Source organism: Peromyscus californicus, unplaced genomic scaffold (genome assembly GCF_007827085.1).
Source record: "Peromyscus californicus insignis strain IS unplaced genomic scaffold, ASM782708v3 Scaffold_4__1_contigs__length_199733344, whole genome shotgun sequence".
NCBI classification, from domain to species: Eukaryota; Metazoa; Chordata; class Mammalia; order Rodentia; family Cricetidae; genus Peromyscus; species Peromyscus californicus.
The window spans coordinates 72,018,981-72,041,238 of NW_026294562.1; the positions used below are offsets into that span (position 1 = coordinate 72,018,981).

The following is a 22,258-nucleotide window of genomic DNA, read 5'->3' on the forward strand; positions in this document are numbered from 1 at the left end:
ATGCAGAGTATCGCGCATGCGCACGGCACCTGCGACGGGAGCGAGAAAGTCACAAGCGACAGCCTCAATCGCATCCCGCTAAGATTTTGAACATCTAGAAGTCAGATGATATGTGCATGCGCATTTAAATTGGTTGGTTTCCCGGGATTTGAAGGAGGAAGGGGGGGGGGGGGGGGGGGGAAGAACCGGAAGTTGTACTGAACCTTCACCTCCGCTCGGCACTGAAGGAAACGCAAGCTCCGCGAGAGAGGTTCCGGTGCTGCTTGGGCTTGGAGGAGACAGAATGGAGACCGCGATCGAAGATCCGGGTCTGGACCGCGGCCCGACGCTGACCTCGTCCTGGGATGCGGCGTGCGGGGCGCTGACCCAAAGCCTCCTCCTTACCCGGATTGGGCCAGGTGCCCAAGACTTGAACTTCGAGCCGCTGCTGGCCCCGCCAGCTCCGGGGTGCGCCGGGCCGGGGCCGAGTGACAGCCACGCTGCTGAGAAGCTGGGAGGAGGACGGGAGAGCCGAGCGAGGCCGCGGGGCCGGCTGGGGTGGGCTGAGGGAGCGGTGCCGGGAGGTGGGCGAGGCTGCGGGCAAGTGCTGCGCGCTGGGCCGGAGAGGGCTGGAAACTCGGATTCAGGATCCTAGAGTCAGCGGGAACACCTCCCCAGGCTCCTGTTTAGAACCCTCCTCGCCACCACCCCGAAACCAGCCAACTTTCTATTCAGGGGAACTGGAGCGGGACAAGTCCAACCATAAAGAACCACGGCAACTTAGAAAAAGACATATCGTTGTTTTTTCTTCACACACTGAGAACGTTTTTAATTGACTGCGATTAATTAGAGATTTGAGTAGAATGACCACGGTCTAGGAAAGGTGGAAGAGGATGCCCGACGCCTCAAACCTCCCTTCTTTATGAATTCAGTGTGGAGCATCTGTGGGTCTTGGGAAAGGTTCTTGACCCTCAGGGCAAGTAGAAGTGAGTTTGAAGAGATGGGTTATGGTTCTACTCAGAAAAGTTCTCTGTGTGATGTTTTATCAATTTCCTTCTCAGCCCTCCTGATCTGGTGAGTCTGAAGAGCAGCCTGAGCCCCCGAGATGAAAATCCCTGCTTCCTTTACCTGAAGTGTGGACCTAATGGGGGTGAAGAAATCCTTTCTGTTGGCGTTCTGAGTTCAGCAAGAAACATGGAAGTATACTTAGGAGAGGAATATTGTGGAACCAGTCGGGGCAAGAATGTCTGCACTGTCCTGGATGACAGGTTTGTGACTTGTCCAGGTGAAAGCATTAGTCTTTATTCTTAGCTCTTTCAACATTTGTGGATAGTCTAACACTGACACCAGAGGTTAGGGGAGAGAAGTTAAAAGCATACCAATAAGTATAGGTTAGACCACTAAGCCTTCAAAATTCAAAAGACAGGGCAGATGAGCGGGCTTATAAATACGGAAATTTAGGGCTAATTAACTGGAAGTGAATTGGTAGGTCACTGGTAATTAGTGGAAGAGTTTTATTAGACTAAAGTCCTGGTAAGTATTCTTGTTTCTCAGCTAGGTGTGGTGGCACACACTTTTAAGGAGGATCTCTGTGAGTTCCAGGACAGCCAGGGCTATTATGCAGAGGAAACCCTGTCTCGAAAACAAACAAACAAAAAAGGATTCTTTTCTCTCATTTAACTCAGTGGGGTCTAATTTTTACAACAGTGAGACATTCTGAAACCCTGAATATACTTCCTTCTAGAAAGCTCCTTATAAATGATATAGCAACCTAAGACTGCCACATCAGTGTGCTCATTAACTTATTATAAGATGGACAATTTGTGATTTTTTTCCTAGTCTCTTTACAAGGTTCTGCCCAAATCTATCAATATAATCCAAACTCTTTATGTTATATGCATGTTAGAAATAGTAGTCGTATGTACAGAACTTTTAAATATGCCCTGTGCTACTTAGTTGAGTTTTCTCACGTAGCTGGTAAGTGGGAGATAAAGCTCCTCCAAGCAGTGCAGCACAGCCAGGAACCTCTTAATCCCTGGGCCTGACCAGGAAAAGGGAATCCCAGGAAACATTTGTTCTTAAGTATATATTAATGCTTATAATCATTGGCTGTTAAAATGAATTCTTTTATTTTAGTGAACATGAAAAGATTCTGTTGTACAAAAAATACCTAAAATTGGAATCTCCCACACATGCTTGTAAAATAAAGGTAAGTCATCACTAAATTTTAAGATTTAAAGTTAATCAAATTGTTTTTGTTCTATACATACTTATTTTCTCTTGGTTTGGTAGTACAATTAGTCCAACTTGGTTCCTAGGTCTAGCTCAGAAATGTTTAGTTAGCTTGGAGAGGGATATTATTTTCTATAAAAAAAAAAAAAAAAAAAAAAACAAAAAAAAACCCTATCAATCCCTTTAGACATTGAAATTCTCTTTAAAGTGGAGTAATTTCTTAGTTATAGAAAATGTTTTGTCGATATAGTAGTACTGTATTTTGAAGCATTATGAAGCTCAGCTAAAAACATCTTAAAAATCTTTCTTTAAAACTGTAGTACCAAAAAAGGCAAAGCGAACCTGGCCCTGTATGTAAAGAATGAAGGAAAAGTTCAAATGAGAGCCAGAAATTTTAAGGAATTTGGACTGTTGTCTTTAGCCAGAAAAATGTTCTTGAGATAAACATTAATGATGTTGTCAGAGTTTAGGACTAGGTACTGAGTTGGAAAACTCGAGGCAAGTCAGAAATACTAATTCAGCTTTGTTGCCAATGAGTGCTTTGGATAATGTTAGTTTTCTTAACTATCTGGGCCTACTTCAAGAGGAAAATTAATGGGTTCTAGAAACCAAATTCGTAGGTCCTTTTTATCTCTGAAATTATGTGCTTATTATCACAGAGGACAGTAAGACTTAGTTTTAAGATAAGAAAACAAATAAATGATTTTCATTGACGAGCCCAGTTCACAGAACTGGTTATTCCAATGTCAGTTTAAGTGGAAATATTTAACAGCTTGTAAAGGCATGTAAATTAAGTGATTTAATTTATCTAGTGAATATTTAGTACCTATTGATAACAGACATTGCACTAGGCATTTAGGAATATCAATTCCTAATTCTGAAGAGAGCGTTCAATTAGGGGATCCCTCTGGCCTATGTGAAAGCCTGTGTAAATGTTCCTAGTTCAGAGTTCTGAGCTCTTACTCAGTGAGACATAGTGGTTGCTTTGGCGCCAACCTCGGCGGTCATCTTTCCATCCTCGGGTTTACTCTTAGCATGTGCCCAGGACTGCACGGGTGACAAAGTAGCAGAACTCAGAATCTAAACTCGGGTGTGTCTGATTTAACCCTTCCCCTTATACCACATATGAAACATCTTTGGGTTCAGAACCATACACAGCCTACACTGTCAGAGTGATGGGAGGACGGCCTGGTGGCGAGCACTGAACTAGCATGCTTGAAACCCTGGTTACTATTCTCTCAGTACCCCAAAGCGAGTGGAAAGACATCATAAACAAAAATGGAAAGTCTGTAGTGATAAAAGCCAGGAGAGCCGGGTTCCAAGCTTGACTTACACCACTGAGTATCCTTTACCCTGTTAGAAAGTCACCCCGAACTCCACTTTTTATGTAAATCATCATCTATTACGTATAAAGTAGTTCTAGCATGACATCCCTTCATTTCTGAACTACACAAGACTGAATTATGGTTCGGATTTAGATAAATGCTGTATGGGCATCTGGACAGTTTTATTTTATATTAAATAATATTAAAGCCAGCTGGGGAATGCTAGGATCAAGGGCTCTTAGGTTTCTTCTTCTCCTTGGTGATACCGAGGACTCAGACCTGGGGCCTTGAGCATGCTAGTCAAGTGCTCTACCACTGAGCGATACCCCCAGCCAGCTGTGGCTTATTTTTAATTCCTTAAATCAAGTAAACAAACCTTTCATATTCTTTATGGGTATCTTATGGCTTGGGAAGGATTTCTTTGTTTAAGTATTTATGTTTGCCTCATGATACATTGGAATTTATTTTCTAACTTTGACTACTATAAAGAAAACTTGAAATGTACTTGAAGTTAATTTTTAGGCTCTTGAATGCCCTGTCTTGCTTTGGTAGTACTAAGAAGTCACCTTAAGTGATGGTTGTTTTTAATACCACTGTCATTTCCTGGAATGTTTTTGTTTCATGATAGCTGCTGTCCTTCGGTGAAAAGCAGTGTGTGCTCATCAGTAAAGTTGTGGTGCACGTGAGACCAAGGTCAGCCAGTCCTTCACCAAGCTCTTCTGCTCTAGGATCACGGATAGACCTCGACAATATCCAAACCATAATGGAGTCCATGGGGTCAAAGTTATCTCCTGGAGCTCAGCAGCTGATGAACATGATTAGGTTTCAGCAGCAGGCAAGTAGAGAGATATTTTATTAAATTTTAAAATGCTGGTGTGGGGAGATGGCTCAGTGGGTAAAAGGCTTGCTATGCAAGCCTGATGACCTGAGTCCATGTAAAAACAGGAAGCATTATTAAACAGGTCTGTAATTCCTGTATTCCTACCAAAAGATGGGAGGTGAAGGCCTGAGAATCCCCTGATGTTCACAGGCCACTTAGTCTGCTATATACCAAGAGGTTTAGACCTTGTCCCAAAGAGGTGGAAGGTGAGAACTTGAGGTAATCCTGACTTCAGAGCTCCCCTGCTCCCAAACACACACACACACACACACACACACACACACACACACACACACACACACACACACTGCCCCTCCTCCAAAAAAAAAAACAACCAAACTATTTTTTAATGCTGACCTTTAATATGATAATATAGTATATTGATTTTTTTCCTTTTAATTTCTACTATTGTTTTAACTGTCTTCTATTTTTAATTTTTATAAAAATCAACGTTTTGTAGACTTGCCCTTCTACAAATGTTCTGACTGCATAGCTTCAGTTTTCCCTGAATTCATTTTATGTGTTCATTCAGCAGTGAACAAGACTCTGGCTTGCTCCCTTTTGACTGTATAAAGGTGATCAGATAGTGTGTAGCCAGTCTTTAAACACTGTACCTGGGGAATGATGAGATTAAGAAAGATGTACTGAAGTAAGTGGCATTTCATCTGGGCTATTAGAGAGGAAGGTAGGGCTAATCAGGTCCATCTAGAGGTTGGTTATTTTAGAGAAATGCTAGTAATGGATAAGATCTTCAGTGCTAGAAGGAGTAGGACCTAGCTAAGAAGTGAAAGGAAGTGAATAGACAGGAGAGATTCAAAGATTTAAAGATTGTGCTGGACATAGAGATCTAGCACAGAGATCACTTAAGTTTGTAAATGTTTTTGGCCTATTTTTAAAGAGATTTTATTCCACTATTCTGTGGAAGGTAAATCAAAAGAAAGTAAGACTACATCAGAGAGACCAGCTGTATGTGCTTTCCCTTACCCAGATGAGCGGTGATGGGGTCCCGGCTAAGTGTTGTACCATGATACTGGGTTGTGAGATTAATAAACCATGAAGCATGGCATCATTGGGACTAGACAGTTAATACCACTATTGAAGGAGAAAATCAAGTCACATGAGAAATTGAGGCTTTGAGGATGGCATTAACCAGAAATATAAATGGAACCAAAGGGATGAGGACACTTGGTAAAAGGTGTCTAATTTTGGGAATATTAAATTTAGTTGGGAACAAAGGATTGCCTGGAAGGGTATTTTAGCATTTGCAGACAGGATCAGGAGAGAGGAGGTGGCTGGCTACAAAGGAGGTTTGGGAAATGTACCCACAGTAGAAACCCTGCGAACAAAGAGGCTGAAACTGGAAAGCAAGACTCTTGGAGAGTAGCTACATCTAGCAAAATATGGGGAGAGGAAGGAGGCGCCAGAACAGGAGGCGCCAGTACGATCAAGTAGCAGGTGTGATCAAAGAGAGGCTTTAACATCAGGTTAGCTGACGCTAAGCTCTTGTCCTGTCACTCAGTAGTTCCGGCTCCCTCAGCAGGGTCAGTCATGTATTTTTATAATGAAATTGTCTCCTAGAAAATTTAAGTGATGCTACTGTAAAGATCACAGGATTGATGTGGAAATTTAAGGAAAATACTGAAAACATTTGTAAATACTGCATGGTTTCACTGCTGAAGTCAACGTAGTCCTGGGGTATAGGTAAAGGAAAGAACCAGGAGAATCTAAGATTTCAGAACCACAAAAGCATTTTAAAACAAATGGCAGTCTCTGGCTTGTTTCCTATCCAGCATGATCTCACTTGGGTCCCTTAGGTTCCTGCCAGTCCTTCTGCTCAGCCACAGCCCACCCTTAGCACCCAAGCAGAATGAACTCCAATGTGTAAAGCTCTGATCACTTGTCTTTGCATTTAGTATGCATCTAGATATTTATATTATCTTGGCCCTCCTTCCCTCCTCATCTTGGCTACAGATCTTTGGATCCCTTGTTCCAGACATTCTCATGTTCCTATTCCTCACATATACAGACATGTTGCTACCTCCCAGCCTTTGTGTTCAGTTGTTTTCTTTGGCTGGAATTCTCCTCCTGTGATATTATTGTTATCTATTTTCTTATTATTCTAATTTCACCTTAATCGTTATATTCTTAATTAGACTTGTCACCCAATTTATAGTGCACAACCTTCTTAATCTTTATCATAGTTTCATTTTCACCCTTCTGACCACTTTGTCATGTATTTTCTAGTTACTGCTTTTGTTTTTCTCACTGAAGTGAGAATGCTGAGTGTTGGGTTTAAAAGTGCAATCAGGGAGTTGTCTGTTTTGTTTATGGCACTATGTGTATATATACACATTTGCACATTTCGTTTATCATATAAATACTTCTTTGAGTGATTTTAGATAACAATAGGATATAAAACACATTATGGAGGGTTAGTAGTAGCTGAGTTTGGGAGGTATTGAATGCAAACATTTTTTCCCCAAGAAGTTTAGACATAAAGAGGAAATTAGAAGGTGGATATATAAAGGAATATTGAGGATAATGGAAATATTTGTCAACTTGTGAGATTTGTCTCTTTTTAGAAGTTATGGCAGTTTAATTTTTTTTTTTCTTTCCATTTGTCTTATGCAAGGTCTCTGTATGTAGTACGGGCTGTTCTGGAACTTGCTTTGTAGACCAGGCTGACCTCAAACTCACTGACATCCTTCCTCCTGCCTCTGCCTCTGCCTCCTTGGAGACTGCTGGGATTAAAGGCGTGCACCACTGTGTCCGGCTAGTCTGATTTTTCTTAAAATATGTTCCATGGAATGCAGAGTCCTTTGTAATGTCTTCAGAAGGTTGCCTCCAGGCTCTTGCTTTTTACCTACTAAATCTGACAGGGTGGAATTCACAAATAAGTATTTTTGGTTTGTTTATTGTTTTTTGAGACAGAGTTTTTCTGTGTAACAGCCCTGGCTGTCCTGGAACTTGTTCTGTAGACCAGGCTGACCTCAAACTTATAGAGATCAACCTGCCTCTGCCTCCTGAGTGATGGAATTAAAGGTGTGCACCATCACCGCCTGGCAGAAATCAATACTTTTAATAGTGACTTCTGGGGCAAAGTTCATGTGTATTGTATAATCTCTTAGTAGAAGATGTAAAAAAGCAGTAAGACAACTATGGAAGGATTGTGGAAATGATTAAAGGAGAGTGAGGAATCAAATATAATCAGCTCACTGATTTCTGCGTTTTAAAAACTTGACTCTGGGGAAAAAATTCCTTTTTTTTTTGTTTTATTCTATTAATAGTAGCTTTTTTATTCCACGAGTTTCACTCAAAGAAAGTTATTAGATAAAAACAGCAGTGTTCTTGCTGCTGTCCTTCTGTTCCCCAGAGGTAACCAAGGCAACAGTTGGTGGTGTGTCCTTGAGTTTTCTCTGTGTATGGAACACATGGAAGGGACAGCCACGGTGATGGGTTATTACCATGTACCCTGTGACCAGAGAGTCTGGAATCTGTTTCCCATTACTGCACTTTACATTTCTGCTGGCTAATTTTTGTTTTTATTTTAACAAATATTTTTACATTTATGATTATCTATTTTTTTTTCTGCTTAACTAATGGCAACCCCATAGTTTTGACATGGACTATAGTGTAAATACCATTACTGTTAGTATATGTATTTCATTTCCCTGGAGAAGTGGCATTTTCATTATGACTAAATGAAGCTCCTTCAAGCCAAAGGAAAGATGTCAGATGTTATGATTGTGTAAATATAGATGATTTTTTTTCTTCCAGGAATATGTTAAGATTTATTCAAAACTGGTGTTCAGTAGAACAGGATAAGTTGACAACAGGGTAACATTTCTCTACAAAGAGCCTGTTTGAAAATGAAGTTCAGTAAAAGGAGTTAGGTGGAGACTGTCTATTACAGACACCCCCTCCTACACACCTCTACTTCCCTGGCCATTATTCTCCTTTCCTCTTTGATTTTTTCCCCTAAAATATTTATCATCATCTCCATCCTGCAATATATTCCCTCTTCCCCTCCTTTAGGGCACCGCCTGCTCATGTATCACGTAGGCTCCATGTGAGGTCAGGGATTTTTTTTATCTTTTTTTTTTTTTTTTTTTTTTTTTTTTTGGTTTTTTCGAGACAGGGTTTCTCTGTGTAGCTTTGCGCCTCTCCTGGATCTCGCTCTGTAGACCAGGCTGGCCTCGAACTCACAGAGATCCGCCTGGCTCTGCCTCCCGAGTGCTGGGATTAAAGGCGTGCGCCACCACCGCCCGGCGAGGTCAGGGATTTTAATTTAGTTTGCTCACTGACATATGTCTTATGCTTGAAATGGAATGTAGCACAAGATTTCGGGTAAAAGTTTGTTGGATAAATGCCTTGCAGATTTGGTTTGGCCTAATGATAATATTTAGAGTATTTAGATGAATATATTAACGTAGTTTCTTCAACTAATCTTGGTGATTACTTTTTGTACCCGTCTCTCAAAAGCTGTTGACTAGCCGGGCGGCATTGGTGCATGCCTTTAATGTTGGTGCATTCCTTTAATCCCAGCACTTGGGAGGCAGAGCCAGGTGGATCTCTGTGAGTTCGAGGCCAGCCTGGTCTACAGAGTGAGATCCAGGACAGGTACCAAAACTACACAGACAAACCTTGTCTTGAAAAACCAAAAAAAAAAAAAAAAGGCTGTTGACTAGTCATAATGGGAGATGATAGTCCCTGGTTAAAAAAAAAAGTCCATGATTGGTGTCTAGATTTTGAAGTTGAAATCAAGTCATTTGTCTTGACAGTGTTTGTTAGACTGGAGGTCATTTTACTTTTCTTTACTAGAAAAACTGAAAGGCATAATAGGGAAGTAGTCAGCTTTCCTTTTAAGATAAGCCAGGGTTGTCTTAGGAGTTTAGTTGTGGCCCCAGAATATAACTCTCATTATCCTAGAAATTTTTAAAGCAAACAGCCAAGGAATAGGTTATTTCAGTCATCAAAAATGTCACAGATATATCCATAGAACATCTACAGAGCAACTGTCCACCATGTAACTTCCATGAAAACTCATGGTAAAATGAATAGTTTTATATATATTGAAAATTGGGCATATATTGAAAAATATTTTGAAAATTGGGCATTTTAGGTTGAATTTGGAGAAGGTAATTGATTGGGGGCTACAGAGATTGTTCAGCAGTCAAGCATACTTGCTGCTCTTGCAAATGCCCTGAGTCCTGTTTCCAGCATCATTATCAGGTGGCTCACAACTGCTTATAACTCCTGTTCCAGAAGCCAACACCTTCTTCTTGCCCCTGTGGGCACCTCCACGTACCTGGTGCATATATGTGCATATGTACATAAAAATAAAAAATCTAAAAGAAAATGATCAACTCTTGTGACTAATCTTATATGTTACTGTCATAAGGAAGCCTTTAGTAGTGAAAACATTATAGCCTGTTAGTGTATTTTACTATCGTAGTAGTGTATACTTTAATATGTTCCTTAGGAAAAGCAACTGAAATGATTAAAGGAAGTTTATGTCCCAACCCTGCCACTTACTGTCTGGTTTCTGTGGGCAGTAACCTATCACTTTGGTTTCCTCTCCTTAACATTGAACAGTAACAGCTTTCTTCATGGGGGTCCGGGGATGCAGTTGAGGATTAACAAAAGAATGCACAGTGCCTTACTTCTAGCAGCACTCCAAAGCTCAGCCTTCACTCTTTACTCTTCCCTTGTTTTCCTTGCTCAGAAATGTCTTCCCATTGGAGATGAGCTTCAGTCGGTGTTGGGAACCACAGGATACAAGCATCTGATCGCACTGCAGTCTTCGCCTTCTTCAGGAGTCTTAGATAAGACGTCCTCTACACCGTTTCCTTTTAGAACTGGATTGACACCTTCAGCCATCTCTGAAAATTTGAAGGCTCTTATTGATAAAAGCACACAGCCACCTGGAGAAGGAAATACCACAAACCACGATGAGTGTCACCTTGTACCACAAAACCATTCCCTTCTTGAAAGTGATCTTAAAAACGCAGTGTCTTCTTTCTTACCAAAGAAGGCAAGTGGCAACTCAGGCGTGCCCAACTCTGAGCTGCTTCCTTTCCTGCAGAATTTATGTAGTCAGGTGAACCATCTCCGTGTGGGACATAGCGCCAGGTGGCAAGAAAACGTCTCCAAGCCCCGAGAGAGCCTCGTCGGTGTTTCGTAAGTATTTTATCTTAAAGCAATTAGAGTTGAGATTTGGTAGGTGGGAGAGGAAGATGAAGGAAAACAGATTTGCCTCAGTTGCACTACCTGATGGGCTGTTCCCAGCAGTTACAGTTCATCATTGACACACTTACTGGGAATGGGATAGAGTGGACTGCATTAAAGGGAGTGTCTGGAATTGGTGTTGGACAGTTTCAGGGTTGCAATACAAAGTTATGGGCATGAATTTGGAAGAACTGTGAGAATTTACAGTTTTTGACTAGGTGTGTTACGCATGCCATTGTAACAGATTACCTTTGTAGCTTGTTTATAGTCAAAAACTATAGTGGGATGGGAATTATTTATAATGTAGGAGCTCTTCTCCTCTGGTCTCAGTCTGTTATCTGTGTAGCATATGTTTGATTAGGATGTTGCCAAGTAGCACATTCCTAATCCTTTTCACAGATATATTCTGTCAAAATAGTATTCTAGTCTGAAATATAGGACTCTGGTCATAGTTCAGATTAACCATTTTCCTTTACTGTTGAATCTTCTTAGTTTAAAGTTTACAGCTGAAAATGCTGCTTGGATTAGTTTGGAAGAAAACATCACCAACCACCAACATGATTACATCAGCACTTATACTAAGTTCTACTGACAATAGCAGAATACAGTTTTGTTCATGTCTGGAAGATTCACAGAAATAGATTATATTTCAGGTCATAAAGAAGGAAATAGATTGTTGTAGCTCAAGTTTTTTTCTGGCCCTGTCCAGGTCCTGCGGTCCTGAGGTCCCGCAACTGCCACTCAGACCCAAGTAAACACAGAGGCTTATTTTAATTAAAACTGCTTGGCCATTAGCTCAGGCCTACCACTGACTAGCTCTTACATTTAAACTAACCCATAATTCTTATTTATGTTTAGCTACATGGCTTGGCACCTTTTCTCAGTTCTGTCTTCACATCTTGCTTCCTCTGTGTCTGGCTGGCGACTCCTGACTCAGCCTTCCTGTTCCCAGAGTTCTCTCTGCTTATCCCACCTATACTATACTTCCTGCCTGGCTACTGGCCAGTCAGTGTTTTATTTATCAACCAATCAGAGCAATACACATTCACAGCATATAGAGCGACATTCCCATCAGATTGTATTTCAAGTCATAAAGAAGGAAAGAGATTGCATTTCAAGTCAAAGAAGCCTCACCAAACTTAAGAGTACTGAAATCATAGGAGTATTTTCTCTGACCATAAAGAAAGATAAGAAATCATTTACCAGTAACAGAAAGACAATAGAAACATTTCCAAACACTTGATGATTAAACAACGTAGTTTACCTGATTGAAGAAGTCTAGGGGTTGGAGAGATGGCTCAGTTGGTAAAGTGCTTGCTCTGCAAGCCCGAGGAGCTGGTTTTTAAGCCTTAGTACCTATTTTTAAAAAACAAAACACCTAGTGGTGTACACCTGTAATCCTATAATCCTGGTGCTGGGGAGACACAGACAGGAGGATCCCTGGGGATTGCTGGCCAGCTAGTTTTACTAAATCACTGAGCTCTAGGTTCTGTGAGAGACTGTCTCAACAAATAGAGTGACAGAGGTAAACACCAGCTATCAGCCTCCTGCTCTATAAGCTCATGTATACATACACATATGCATCCACGTGAACATGTACACATGTATACAACATACACTTCACACACCAAAGAAATCTCAACAGAAATATATTTTAAAGTACATAAAACTGAGTGAACATGCAGAGGTGAAAGTGTGTGGGCCGTAGCTGAAGAAGTGATGACGGGTCTGTAGCATCACGTGCTGCCCTAGTGAAGATGGCTCTGAGGACGGTGGCACAAAACTACTACCCAAAAAATGAAATAAGGGCTAGAGAGGTGGCTCAGCAGTTAAGAACATTTGTTGGTTTAATTCCCAGCACCCACATGGCTTACAACCACCTGTAACTCTAGCCCCAGTAGCTCCAGTGCCCTCTCCTGACCTCTGTGGGCACTAGGCACGCACATGGCACATATGCATACATACAAGCAAAACACCCATACACATAAAATAAACGTTTTAGAAAATGAAACAATAAAATAGATGCTCTGAGTAGTTCTAAGCCATTAAAGACTGAATTCAAAGTCCGTTGGTGGCATGAACCTACAACTCTGGCATTCAGAAAGCCAAAGGAGGTTCATAAGAACAAGAAAATAATGAAAAAAAGAAGGTGATTCTTTGAAAATTTGTGAAAGTTGATGAGCTTCTAACAAGATTAGAAAACAAAGGAGAAGATACAAACTGCCGGTGTGAGATGATGCAGTAGAGAGTTGTTACTGCAGAATCTTGGACATTTCAGTGTGCACGCATCCCATATTGAAGGCTTAATTTCCACTTAATGGATCCAGTTATTGAATGATGATTGGATCATGCGAGCACTCTGCTGATGTAGTTGTATTTTATTAGTAATATTTGGAGATGGAGAAGGTCTCATCCCAGGCCCCTCCCTGGTTCTTCTTCTCTGTTATCTGGCTGTCATGAGGTGAGCCACTTTGCTCAGGCATACATTCATACCCCGGGTCCACAGAAATGGAGAAAGCAGGCTATGGGCTGAGAACTCTGAGACCAGGAGTCAAGTAAACCTGAAGTTTATTCTCAAATATTATCACAGTGATGGAAAGCTAGCTAACACAGGATGTTTATGGAAAAAAAAAAAAAATCCTGGCCTAGATAGTTCCACTGGAAAATTCTGCCAGACATTTAGAGAGCACTGTTTTTCACATAATCCAGAAAATCAAAGAGGAAAAAAAATTCTCATTTTATGAAGCCACTGTTACCCCGGCACCTGAACTAGATTCTAAATAACTTGAAATACATAAAATATATGTAAATACATATTTGAAACATCTATAAAATAGTTATACATAGCTGACAAAATAGCATCTGTGAACTGGAAATTAGAAAATATTGGCAGAAGAAATTTTGAAAAGGCTTAAAATAATGCACAGACATGCCATGTTGATAGATTTTTCAGCATAGTAAAAGCAACAATATTCCCCTAATTGATACATGTGCCTGATGAAGCAAGAGAAATCATTTCATATATCAGGATATGGGAGAGCCGTAGCGTCAGGCCTGGCATCAGCAGGGGATGGGACATGCCGGTGGACGGGACAGCACAGAGGTGGCTTGCCAGCATTGCAGTTCAGCTGAAGAGCAGTCTTAAAGGTGCTGCTAAGCCAATGTGATATCCACAGGCAAAAATAAACCAAGACCTGAATCTCACACCTTCTCTGAAAATGAACACAAACGGGCCATACAGCAAAAAGGAAACAGAAACTTTCTAATATGGGAGAAACTGCTGGGAACTTAGGAAAAAAGTGCTAAGATACACCATCAAAAGCATGATCAACAAACAAATGATGTGTAGACCCCAGCAAAATGTCAAACTTATGCCTGTGGAGACCCTCTTAAGATGATTTAAATATAAACTGGAAGAAGATATTTATAAATCACAAATTCAGGAAATGACTTGTTTCTAACATGCAAAGAAACCACACAATTCAGCATTTAAAACAATACTGAGTAAAACAGATGAAAGACAAGGAATCTTGCGCTAGGGAGACTACACAGGAAACAGACAAGCACAGAGAAGGGTGGCCAGCATGGCCTCATTGTCACCAGGGGAGTGCATATTAAAGCCACAAGATAAAGCTGGGCGATGGTGACTTAGGCCTTTAATCCCAGCACTCGGGAGGCAGAGCCAGGCGGATCTCTGTGAGTTTGAGGCCAGCCTGGTCTACAGAGCAAGATCCAGGACAGGTACCAAAACTACACAGAGAAACCCTGTCTCGAAAAACCAAAATAAATAAATAAATAAATAAATAAAAATAAATAAAAATCCACAGGATAACTGTGTTTCTTGGAATGACTAAAACTTAAAAATGCTCACACGCGCTTAGAGAACTAAATCTCTTACAGCTTACTGCTGGGTTCATAAAATGGTATAGTCACCCAAAAATATTTTGACAATTTAACTACTAGATGCACATTATCATATAACCTGGCAGACATATTCCTAGGCTTTTAGCCTAGAGAAATGAAATTTTATGGCCATATATAAATCAGTACACAATTGTTCATAGATGCTTTATTTGCTTTGTTTTGTTTTGGTTTGCTTTGTTTCTTCAAGACAGGGTTTCTCTGTGTAACAAGTCTGGCTGTCATCCTGGAACTTGCTCTGTAGACCAAGCTGGCCTTGAACTCACAGAGATCAGCTTTCCTCTGCCTCCTGAGTGCTGGGATTAAAGGTGTGTACCACTGCTGCGCAGGTGAAGCTTTTTTGTAATAATTGTAAAATGGAAACACCAAAATATTTTGTAATAGACAATTTTAAGAACTGGTGTATCCACACTGTGGAGTGGTAATCAGCAGTTATAAAAACAACAACCTGAATGGCTTTCAGGTGAGTTATGGTGAGGAACAGCAGAGACTCAGGCAGGCACATAGCAGACATCCTTGGAGTTAGGAAAGGAAGTGTGACAAATGGAGATGACAGGATGGGTATCTCTGTAGTTAAAAGTTCTGCATCTTGACTGGTGGTGTTGGGGCGAATATCGTGCACATGATAAAATTGCACAGAGCTCTATGTACATGTTGTATAAATATTACTATGCTGGTTTTGTTGTTATTTCACAGTTAGGAAGTAATCAAACTGCCATATATTAGCATAAGTATGAAAAATAAGTTCTTTTAAAACTTCAGTGAAAATTATGTTTTAATGTGTGAAAATCTGTATTGGCTTTTGGCTGCAATCTTCTCTGTGTGCCTTATAACAGGTAACTAGTAAGCACACTGAAAGCAAAGTGAGTCAGTGTCTGAAATACACGTATTTATACAGTCAATCTATTCCTTAGGACATTCTAGGAAAAGAAGAATTCACTGCTACCACTTCTGTGGGTTATTAGAGCAGGGACATAACACCTCATGTACATTTGGAAAATGCCACTGTGTGTTCACATGAGCATAAGAATGAAAGAGTCAGATACCACCATTCTATTAGTACAAAGATAATTTGGACCTCATTGAGTCCCTGGAGGAGAGAACACAAGGTTTGTAGACCCCACTGTAAGGTTCCTTGTTCTGGTGTTCACTGAATCTAACAACCTTTTCCTGAAGGCGCCTTAGTTTTTTGAGACAGATTCTTATGTAGCCCAGTATCCTAGTCACTTTTGTTGCCATGACAAAACACCATGACCAAGTCAACTTATAAAAGAAAACGTTTGATTTGGGAGCTCATGGTTACAGGGGTTAGAGGCCCTGACCATCACAGTGGGGAGCATGTAGCAGGCAAGTGGTCATATCAGTGAAGCAGTAGCTGAGCGCCTACATCTGATCTAAGCACTAGGCCGAGGGCAAGCTAACTGGGAATGGTGTGGACTTTTCAAACCTCAAAGCCCACATCCCCAGGGACATACCTCCTCCAAGAAGACCACACCTTCTAATCCTTCCCAAACAGTTCCACCAACTGGGGACCAAACATTTCAAATATATGGGGCTATGGAGGTCTTTCTCATTCAAACCACCACACCCAGGCAAGCCTCCAATTGACTCTGCAATTGACCATGAACTTTTGATCCTCTTGGCTCCATTTCCCAAGTGCTGAAATTACAGGTGTGTGTCACACCTTGTGTTTGTGTGTGCTTGCACATGAAGCATGTTCAGCATGTGGAAGCCAGAGGACAACCTCAGGTGTTGTTCTCAGAAGCCATCCACATTGTCTTTTGAGATAGGGTCTCTTTCTGCAAACTAGGCTGGCTGGCTAGTGAGCCGCTGAGAGCCTTTTGTTTTTTGTGTTTATATACCCAATGCTGGGATTTTAAGTTTACATACCATGCCTGCCATGTGTATGTGAATTTATGTAGTATGTGTTCATGTATGAGGGTGTACATGCAAGTCTGTGCAAAAATGGGTGGAGGGGAGAGGTCAGTTTGGGGTGTCTCCCTCAGTCATGTCCTACCTTGGTTTTTGAGACAGGGTTTCTTGCTGTATCCAGAGCTCCCTGATTTGGCAAGATTAGCTGGCCAGTCGGACATCATCTCCTTGCCTCCTCAGCAGGCCACAGCAGCAGGTTTCTTATGGAGTATGCTGGGGATGTGAACCCAGGTCTTCATACTTGAATGGCAATTTCTTTCCAAACTAAGCCATCTCCGCAGTCCCAGCATTCAGTACTGTAATTTCACTTTTTAATTTGTATTCTGAGAATCTAGCTTGGGTCTTCACGCTTACAAGGCAGTTCTTTTAGTGACTGGGCTGTCTCCCTTACCACTGCACCTGGTCATCTGCTGTGCTAGGGATTAAACCCAAGGCTTCTTGCATGCTGGAAAAACACTCAAGCAACAGAGTCCAACCTCAGCTTATCCTTTGCTTGCCTTTGCTCTCTGTTGTTCTTGGTTGTCTAACTAGGCAGAGCAGTTAATAGGAGAGTGTTGTGCATTCAGGACTGTGGCCACTGTTGTAGGTTTAGAGCTGACAGTGTGCCGTGGGGAGAGCGGTTGTAGAGACCAGTGCCCGTGGTGCGTCTTGTCTGCTCTTTGGCTGGCTCACTTTCTTGTTTTTGTTGTCATAAAAGAGAAAATTGATATACTTAAAATTTTTATTTTTAGGATGGAAGAGCAGCCTATTTGCTCCTACTTGGAAAAGATTCTTTCTAAAAACATGGAACTGATGGAAAAGAAGCTTATGGACCACATTGATGAGAGGATCTACCAGCTCCAGGAGCACATAGATGCTAAAATGGCTTTGTTAGTGGACTTGCTGCGAAATCCCAACTCCCCACCCCCAGGGATGCCTCTAAGACACTATGACTCCAGGGAAAGACTTTCCAATGGAGAGAGATAAGCTATTGACATGCACAATTATTGCAGATATTTATTACATATTTATTACAAAGCCCAAATCCAAAAAGGTTATGGAAATCAAGTCTTGAATGTCCTTTGAAGGATCGTTGTCTTACATGGTGACCTCAGTGCTCATTTTCATGGCATTTGTTACTGTATATCCAGGTCTGTGCACAGCAGCCACCCTGATGCAGTCCTAAGTTATTTTGCTTGCCATAATTCATTCTTACAGAAATGTGTACTTGTATTGCTCAAGTGTTTGGGATGTGTAAGAACTTCTAATGCAATTCATTAGTCTGTATTGTATATTACATATGTTTGAAGTGAATTTTTTATTTATACAGATACCTACCTATAAAATATAGTCTCAGGAGTATGAAAAGTAATGCTATGATTTTTTTCTAATTATTTTTGGAAAGTTGGGTACCTGAACTCTTTCATTCAGATTCCTAGTTTACACTTCCTGTTGTTTCTCAGAGATGGATATGTGCAGAGCTCGGGCTGTCTGGGATAGTTTACAGAGCGAGGGGTAGTGCTGTTGATCATTACAGCGTCGCTGTAGATTGCTCATTTTAATCCCACTATTTCAGGTGTGGTGCTGCAGGGGAAATGGAAGGAAATTATTTTCTGGAACTGACAGTTTCTTCTCCCAGAGGCCTTTTCTAGCATGTATGATGTGTGACATTCTGAAACTCTAAAACGAGGATTAAGATAGATGAATCTAGGGGTTTGTAATCTTCAACAGACTGAATTTTCAGAACTAACTGTTACATCCTTTTCGGTAATACAGCTGTACCTAAATGCATCTGCTCTTAAGACCACCTGGAAGTGAATAGAACTCTTTTTAGCTAATTTGCTTATATTGTTTGTTTGTTTTTCTTTCTTTTTTCTTTTCTCTCTCTTTCTTCTCTTCTGTAAGAACAGGGGTATTTCGTACTTATCCATTGTTTTGGCAAACTGTTCTTTAAAATGCCTGTTGGTTTTGATCATGGCAGAGGTGACACAGCATGTAGGTCACACCACACTTTTGCTGGTCTTTGGGCTATGGTTGGCAGGATAGTCATACCATGTGCAGATGTAAGATGTACTTCCTGATCTGTGAGGAGCAATCCACTCGCTTACGGCTGCAGTCCATGGTTTTGCAGCTTTCGGTAGTTGTGGTTCTTACAGAATACCGTCCATGACTTAGTAGTGCCCTCAGGCCCATAAATCATTAGCTGGGGCTGCCCAGGTCAGCAAGATGGGATGAGACCCCTAGTTGAAGACTTTGAAACCATCTCCATCTCAGTTTGACACACCTTCCCAGCCTCGGCTCTACTGCCAAACCCTGCATTTTCATCTCTGATCCTTGTGACGTAGGGACTGACCAGGGAGCAGGAAGGGGCCCATGGGAAGAAGTTACAGAAAAGCAAGAAGTGTGAAAGATGGAAACACATCTCATAAACCATACGATGTCTGTCATAGTGTAACATAGACCCTGAAGAATTACAGCCTCTCCAGGAAATCCTGTGTTGGGGATGAGAAGAGCCTGAAGGCCGCTAGAACAGACGCCTGTCAGAAAAGATGGCTCACAGTTCTGGTAAGTTATTTCACAGCTAGGTCTACATATGCATATGTATACTTGTTTCCTGGCTTTTGTTTCTTCTTTTCTGTAGATTGTAACACTGCTATAGGAAAAGTAGGGAGAAAGGAACATTTCCCCATCCCCACGCTCCCCTGGTTCTGATGAAAAGTGTAAACAAAACCCATTTCCTCTTTCTGTCTCTTGACTTTTTTAGTGGCTGGTAGCAGAACCTCCAGATGCAGATAACAGCTTGATATGGGATCCATAAACATCAAATTGGGCTTTGGGTTGGGAAAAAACAAAAAAACCTTTAATTGTGGACATCATGCTTGGTCTTGTGCTGTGCACCCCGATGTGACAAAGAAAAGAAATATTCCTAGTCAAACTAGTTTAAAATACGACCACCAAGAAGAAGAGCCTGTGCATAAGGGCTCGGGAAGTCCTCCGTCCCTGCTGTGTGTACTTTTGCTCTGTAATAAAACTGTCCTCTCTTTCCTTTTCTCATCTCTGAATTCTTTCTCTGGCGGTGATAAGAAACTGCTAACACCTAGTAGAACTAGCAGGCCTTCTCTGAGACCTCCCTGGACTTGGCCCCCAGCAGCTCTTAACTGCCCGTGGTCTCCCCGTCTACCTCTGATGACCTTGGGAGACAGTTAAAGGTCTTCACACCAAGGATGCGTCCCTTGTCCCGGCTGCCCTCTGCTCATATTAAGGACCCTTGCCCATCTCTGTGTCTTACTTGTGTCTCTTTGAAGCCTGAATCTCATTTAGCGTGGTGTTTACCAGCCATGACTTCCCTTCCTGAACTGATTCTCCGGCCTGTGCACCCAAATCTTCTCTGGCAGAGCCCAGTATTGTAGAACGGGAGGTGCTCAAGGAAATTCTCTGTGAGATGAACTAGATTTTCTACATTGCACTGTGTGTGTGTGTGTGTGTGTGTGTCTGTCTGTCTGTCTGTCTGTCTGTCTTTGGGTGTGTGCAGATGTGCACGTGGAGGTCTGAGTTTGTGGGTGTTTCTCAGATCTTTTCCCTGCTAGACTAGGCCTGAGATGCAGAACTCACCTCCTGGTCCCACCATGTCTGGAGCTACCTCACTGCTCTGCATGATTGGGGACAAGATAGGCTACGCAGAGAAGATTATGCAGAGAAAAGGGAGCCTTCACTCTAAAGTGTGGTTCTAGCCTCCTTACTACCTGAAAATAAAGAATTCCAGGACAGTTACTACTAATATTTGCTCTAAAGGTTGCCTACATACAGGCAATATTTTTTGATACAGAAATATTTCCAAAAAAAGAAAGTTAAAAAGCTGGGCATGATGGTGCACACCTTTAATCCCAGCATTCAGGGGCTGATCTCTGAGTTGGAGGCCAGCCTGGTCTACATAGCAAGTTCTAGGCTAGCCAAGCCTACCTACAAAGTGAGACTTTTTTTATCAAAAACAAACCCGAAAGAATGTTAAGGCAGTAGTAACCAGGTTTAAGGCCTGAGTGTACATGGCCTTGAGTATGTATGTCCTTAATGTTCTCCTGGATATTTTCTGGGAATCCCCACTAACAAAACAGTTAACTGTTGTTCACAGTGAAGATACCCCAAATTCATGCACCCCTGTGGTCTAATGTGTTACAGTTGTAATTCTGTCCAGCATACCTCAGGAATCTTCCTGTGACCGCATTTACATTTAACAACCCTTTCAAGATATAACTTTGGAAATCAACAAAACCATAATCTATGACTTATAAAGAAATGAGGGATGCTTCTCCCTTAACCCCACACCCACATGTTTGCATGTGATTTTCTTTTCCCTGAGCAGTTCTCTATTAACCTCTGTTCTTCAACTTCTTTAATAAACCACAACTATGCTTCATACCGGCTTGTCCTGAAATGCTTTTCTGCACCATACCAAAGATTTGGCTTTCTCTGAGTGGACATCCCCAAGTGGGGGGGCGGGGGGGGGGGGGGCGGGCACTCCTTCTCAAGCTGCAGGTGCCAGAATTGTCTCCAGCACTGGCACTACTGACATGGAAGCTGTTCTGTGAGGGTTTAGGTTATATACTGTTTTATGTAGCCAAGGCTGGCCTTGAACTTTCTGATCCTCTTGCCTCTGCTGCTTCCTGAATGCTGGGATTTCAGACCTGTACCATAATGCCTGGCCAAGGCTTTATTCTTTTGTTGATGAGAACAGTAACTGTGACTTATCTCTAGAGTGAGTGATAACAGAAGGGCTGGAACTTCTTAAGTATCCTGAGCAATGATCTCCAGTTACAAAACAAAATCATAGCAAATCTAGTTTTAATATTGACATCGATGTTTTTATTAGCAATTTGTGACTGGGAGGCACTCTTGAGCTGAGTAGAGGGGATGTAAGCAGAGCTTTTCATCAGAGGGCCAATAAAAGCAGAAATAAGGAGTGAAAACTAGATTGGACTTCTCAAAGCTAGTTCATATGGAGCTAAAACAGAACTCACTTGTTCTTGTAGCTCACATAAATGATGCCTATGTGGACTTGGCACTGTGCATGTCCTGTGTTTTGAAAAACTGGCCCGTTTCTAAGTTCAGGCTTATGTGGCACATAGTCCGTGTCACCGTGATGGCTGTTCTTGGTTGTTAACTTCATCTGAAATTAGGTAAAACATAAGCAGCTGAACATACCTGTCGGCGGGGGGGGGGGGGGGGGGGGGGGGGGTGGGGTGGGGGGGGGGGGGGTGGGGTGGGTGGTGGGTGGGGGGGTGTTTACTTAATTAATCCTTTGAAGAGGGAAGACCCACTTTTAAGATGGATCTTTTGGGGTAGAGAAATACACCTTTAATCATGATCTTTTGAGGTGGGAAGACATACCTTAAATCTGGGCTACATCTTCTGGTGGCAGCCTATTATAAAGGACATGGGAAAAGGAGTCTTGCTCTCTGCCTGCTTGCTCTCGCTCTCACTGGCAAGTCCATTCCTTCATTGGCATTAGAGCCTACTTCTTCAAGATTCTGGTGTCTACTGAAGACCATCTGAGACATCCAGCCTCGTGGACTGAACAGCTGCTGGATTCTTGGACCTTCTGTTAGTAGACAGCCATTGTTGGATTAACTGGACCACAGCCTATAAGCCACTCTAATAAATGTGTGTGTGTGTGTGTGTGTGTGTGTGTGTGTGTGTGTGTGTGTGCACGTGCATGTATTTCATTCATTCTATAAGTTCTATTCCTCTAGAGAACCCTGACTAGTTACAGATTTTGGTATCAGAC

General features: G+C 41.7%; 1 protein-coding gene across 3 annotated transcripts; it reads left to right on the forward strand.

Annotated features, from left to right (window-relative positions):
• Nucleotides 1–242: 242 nt before the first annotated feature.
• On the forward strand, nucleotides 243–19,525 carry CUNH10orf88 (chromosome unknown C10orf88 homolog). 3 transcript variants are annotated; one of them, XR_008212788.1, is made up of 7 exons: nucleotides 243–537; nucleotides 1,041–1,247; nucleotides 2,116–2,188; nucleotides 4,165–4,371; nucleotides 10,142–10,596; nucleotides 17,229–19,041; nucleotides 19,241–19,525. XR_008212788.1 is itself a non-coding variant. In XM_052711736.1 (6 exons), exons 1-6 carry the CDS (start codon nucleotides 284–286, stop codon nucleotides 17,461–17,463), a joined length of 1,431 nt encoding a protein of 476 aa, XP_052567696.1. In that variant the 5' UTR covers nucleotides 243–283; the 3' UTR covers nucleotides 17,464–19,525. The 3 variants fall into 3 exon arrangements, 2 of the variants coding, with proteins under 2 accessions (XP_052567696.1, XP_052567697.1); XM_052711736.1 differs by having other exon boundaries at nucleotides 17,229–19,525; XM_052711737.1 differs by having other exon boundaries at nucleotides 244–447; nucleotides 17,229–19,525.
• The last annotated feature ends 2,733 nt before the right edge of the window (nucleotides 19,526–22,258 follow it).

What these genes read in the sequence shown, in the direction of transcription:
- CUNH10orf88 (XM_052711736.1), top strand. Translation starts at nt 284, where the DNA reads ATGGAGACCGCGATCGAAGATCCGGGTCTGGACCGCGGCCCGACGCTG. An exon ending in AGGCCGCGGGGCCGGCTGGG is followed by an intron (nt 538 to 1,040) that starts GTGGGCTGAGGG and finishes TTTCCTTCTCAG; the next exon opens with CCCTCCTGATCTGGTGAGTC. An exon ending in TGATTAGGTTTCAGCAGCAG is followed by an intron (nt 4,372 to 10,141) that starts GCAAGTAGAGAG and finishes TTCCTTGCTCAG; the next exon opens with AAATGTCTTCCCATTGGAGA.